The 5000-nt window shown below is 33.2% G+C and overlaps 1 protein-coding gene across 1 annotated transcript in view; it reads right to left on the reverse strand.

Moving 5' to 3' along the window:
• The window catches only part of LOC136847130 (uncharacterized), an 11838-nt gene that overhangs the window by 2993 nt on the left and 3845 nt on the right, over nucleotides 1-5000 (reverse strand). Inside the window, exon 2 of the mRNA XM_067118486.1 lies at nucleotides 2150-2259. Within this exon, the coding sequence (XP_066974587.1) occupies nucleotides 2150-2259 (110 nt within the window). The remainder of the gene's footprint in view (nucleotides 1-2149; nucleotides 2260-5000) is intronic.

A 5000-nucleotide genomic window follows, 5' to 3' on the forward strand; every position in this document is an offset into this window, starting at 1 on the left:
TCGAATTTCAATCCCCCGCCACTGGAGTCAAGTCAGGTGTTCAGATGATATCACGGCGTGACGTCACCCGCCCTTATGAAGCTGGTCACTGTATTAGAGGCCGGTGGATTTCAAGTGGGTCATGCATCATTTTCTCGAGAGATTTATGGGTAAAGGAGATGAGAGGGAAATGGCATAGCCCACTGAGTCATTTCCTTGTATTATCATTGTTGTTTTTACCATTATTAATTTTATTCATAAAAATCTCATAATTGCAAGAGTCGCTAAAATGGTGAAGAAATCCACAGTGAAGATTTACATTCACACCACTGTGGATTTCTTCACCACCATTATTATTATTATTATTATTATTATTATTATTATTATTATTATTATTATTATTATTATTATTATTACACACTCTAAGACCGCGTTCACATTACGGTACACAAGTTTATATGTTTATGACATGTCATAAACACACGTTGGAAACTTAGCGTTCACACATCACAAACACGTTAAATACAAGTAAACGACATAATAGTGGTAGTCCTAACCAGCGCTTCATACAGCTATCGTTCTCCAGTTAACGTAGTCGACATGTTTTCAACTTGTTTGTGATATGTATGCAACAGATCCGCCCTTAGGACACCTCTTGCGGTCAAAGCAGGAACCTCAAAGAATAAAAAAAAAAAAAGATAAATAAATAAAAAAAGGGATTTTGCCAGAAGCTGACAAGCCAGGTGGAAATAAATAACAGGGTTTACTGTACGAAGCTGCCGTTGTATAAACATCTTCTCAGGTGTGTGTGTATCCGTGTGACAGACAAAATGACTGCGTGAATTAACATTCGCAGAACTCCATCCACTGTTCGTGCGAGCATTGAAGGTATCATTATTACCAGATGCTCATACAAATAACAGGTACATATTCTAAAGAATGAATGAACGAGTAACTGTATGCACATAAAAGTAATTCCACACCAAATTACTGGTAAACTTGCATTTAAAGCCGTATAGTTTTTATCAACATGTACCTTTATATATTGAATATTTCTTTATATGAAAGTTTCCTTTTAGACTTCTTCATTTATTATCTTTTCTTTTTAGTTTCCTGTTCAGTTTCCTTACAGCGTCAGTAACCTAGATATTGTAACGCCAGTTTTAATGACCATAAATCAATCAATCGCTCGATTTCATTCCCTGCTTTGTATATAAAAAGGATCTACTTCCTCTAACAGATCTACATAATATTTAATGATTTCAATTACTACGTCAAAATTAAATCGATACTCTTCGCTCGACAAAAATATTAGCGAGATTCCCAGAGCCTTTTTTAAGATATTTTTTCTTCTTTCTTTTTTCCCAGAAATTAGCTTCTGCGAAAACCTCGGGGTGAGGCTGTCATATCGAATACCTGCATGTTTGTGTGTGCGTGTACGGACGCTCCTTTGAGTCAGTACCGGCAATGTGGGCAAAAATGAGATGTCATTGTCTTCGTCTCTTTCTCGCGTCTTGTTTTAGTTCGAGTGCTGTAAGCCAGTACTGGCGATTTAAAGGAGATATTACGTTTACCATCTTTCTAAAGTTTTCTGTATTTCTAATGCAGCTTAAGTGAGAGAGCTTGGTAATGGAGCAATAAGGAATATGTTGAGTATTTCAATAGGTTCTTCCCGTTTCGAATGAGAGGATTCATATGGTAAAGTATGTAAATAAAAATGCTATATGCCACGCTCTGTAAATTACATGATAGTTGTGGCCGGTTCGTCTGGCAAGCTCAGTATGCTGACATTTTGGGCTTCACGGTGACCCATTCACTATCCGTCCCCCCCAACAACATAATGTCTGCTGCAAGCTTTAGTCAATCTTGGGAGAAGAAGAAGGCTCAGTCGTTCAAGACACGGCTTCAAAACAACGGAACATTGAAAACACACCAAATCGCATACCACTAAGGCACTTGCAAATGTAAAGATCAGTTACTAAAAACTACTAAAGCTTAATCTTAAACTACTGAAGCTTTATTTGAAACTACTGAAGCTTTATTGGAAACTACTGAGGCTCTATCTTAAATCTACTGAAGTTGCGTTTAGCGCATGTCAGGTAATCGATAGGAATTTTCTCGTCAAATCGAGGTATGTGGCAATGTAGCAACGCGATTATAAGAAACTTACTCGACGTGATAATCCCACAAATGAGTTTCTGCGTCGGTGGTGACATCTGGCGCCTCGCAGAAGATGTAACCGCAGTCTTTGAAGGGGATGAGGAGCTCCCCGGGGCTGATCTGGAAGGGAAGGACATTAAGAAGTGAATTATGGAATCCTGGAATTCTGGAATTCTGGAGTTCACTGATAGCGAAGTATACCCTCTAATTTTGTAAACTGAAGGAGTTATGGATCAGACACGTAGGCCTATCATTGGCTACATTCTTTAATTTTGGAATCGAGTGATTTTTAAATGCGGCACTCGAATTATGGAATCCTGGAATTCTGGAATTTTGGAGTTAACTGGTAGCTAAGTATGCTCTCGAATTTTGTAAGCTGAAGAGTAGTGAAAAATACAGATATTATTGCTACATTCTTGAATTATGGAATCAAGTTATTTTTAAATGCGCCGTACGAATTAAGGAAATTATTAATAAAAACACATTTATCATAAATTCTTAAATTGTTGCAATAAATAGTGTTCGAATTATGCTTCTGAATTCCACATATTTCATATTACGTAGCAATAAAATTCAGTAATTTTTAGATATCAGTCATAAAGTATCAAAATTTAGATCAGATTCAAAACTATCTCATTATGAGTAAACATATAAGAAAAACAGACTCAAAATGAACATCACAAACACGTAAAACACAGGAAATAATAACAATTCATACAGATTTAACAAGCAGTAATAAATATAAACCCAGATACGAGGAAATACGACACTGCAACATTTCTGGAACTGAAAAGCGATAGTGCAGAATTCCAGACGTCTGGAATCGTCATGCAAGGAATGTCACGCGTTCCTAGGACCGGAAATGTGTTCCAGAATAAGCCTCGTAATTACAGGTCAGGATACGACCCGATAAAAATAAGCGATACTGATGACAGGCAGGTCCGGTGCGCTACGACGAATTTCAAGATTATTTATGGGAGGGATCACGTACCCAAGGTTTCCAGGACACGCGTATGCATACACGCACGCACGAACGCACACATTATAATATATATATATATATATATATATATATATATATATATATATATATATATATATATACATACATGTATATATGCATATATATATACATGCATGCATACATACATACATATATATATATATATATTATATATATATATATATATATATATATATATATATATATATATATATGATATATTTGTGTATATGTATGTATATAAATATGCATGTACGTATATTATATATATATATATATATATATATATATATATATATATATATATTATATATATATATTATATATATATATATATATATATATATATATATATATATATATATATATATATATATATATATATATATATATATATATATATATGTGTGTGTGTGTGTGTGTGTGTGTGTGTGTATGTATACTACTCCGAAATCATCCAACGACCTCGAGACTTGGTCTCAGTTGTCTTTCCATTGACCGTTATTCCTTGAACCGGCCTGACGCACGTACGAAGGATTTCGTTCAGTTAAGTATCCATTCTCGGAGCCGAAAGGCTCTTGAGGGTCACTGAAAGGAAATTGATTACCCTTGTTTTTGTTCTCGATATTCCTCATTACGCAACTCTCCCACCCTCACACTGGACTAGTTGCAACATGTCAGAAAATAAACACACTCACCTGTTTCTCTCTCTCTCTCTCTCTCTCTCTCTCTCTCTCTCTCTCTCTGTATATATATATATATATATATATATATATATATATATATATATATATATATATATATATATATATATATATATATATATATATATATATATATATATATATATATATGTATACATATGTACACACACATATATATACTGTATATATATATATTTATTTATTTATTAATATATACATGTGTATATATTTAAGTTTATATATATATATATATATATATATATATATATATATATATATATATATATATTTATGTATATATATATGTGTGTGTGTGTTTGTATGTGTGTCCATCAACCTGTTTTCTTTCAGAAGAAAAACACTTTCCAGGTAAAAGGGTCAATAATTGCCTTGACCTGGACAAACACATAGTCATTGTTTTCGATGTATTCTGTAACATGAAACAACGTAAGGGAAATATATACGATTCTTTGATATTCATTAGAAGTCTGTGCGAAGAGAAAGAGATTTCGTTAATGAATTATGAAATGCTATGCAATCATGACTTAGGAAAATTCAGTAATTTCTTTGAAGATTCAAGGAAAGGATTACACAAAATTTTCTATGCAAAAAGGCAAGAAATATATCGAGAATATTCCAGGTGTCTTTTCAAAGTTATATTCCTTCTTTTAACTGGTGTTCCAATTGCTCCCTACCTGTGAATTTCATTTAGATTCACCACCATCCCTTGTTGAAGTCAAATATGGTACTAAAGGACTTTTATCTGTCCAAAAATATGTTGAACATGACCTGGAGTTTTTAAATTGTAAATCAAATAATTTTGTTTCTCTTAGATTATTTATTTTCTTTTCCATATAATTTTCAGCGTTAAATTTCCACACGAGAAACAAAATATGTTCACCATGTGTAAGTGTATTCAATACACTTATAAAAAATGGGTGTAATTACTTTTAATTGTAATTACCTTTATAAATCAACTTTTAATTTAGCCTATATAGTATCCAAGGTCCTTCATATGTATACTCAGAGTATATTTAAAGGACCTTCATATTACTGTATCGTATATATACTCAGAGGAAATTTGAAGGATCACGATATTATTTACGAGGTCTTCCACTGGCGATACCTCGCTTGATGACGTCACTCGAACGCTG

The sequence above is a fragment of the Macrobrachium rosenbergii genome, chromosome 16 (assembly GCF_040412425.1).
Source record: "Macrobrachium rosenbergii isolate ZJJX-2024 chromosome 16, ASM4041242v1, whole genome shotgun sequence".
NCBI classification, from domain to species: domain Eukaryota; kingdom Metazoa; phylum Arthropoda; class Malacostraca; order Decapoda; family Palaemonidae; genus Macrobrachium; species Macrobrachium rosenbergii.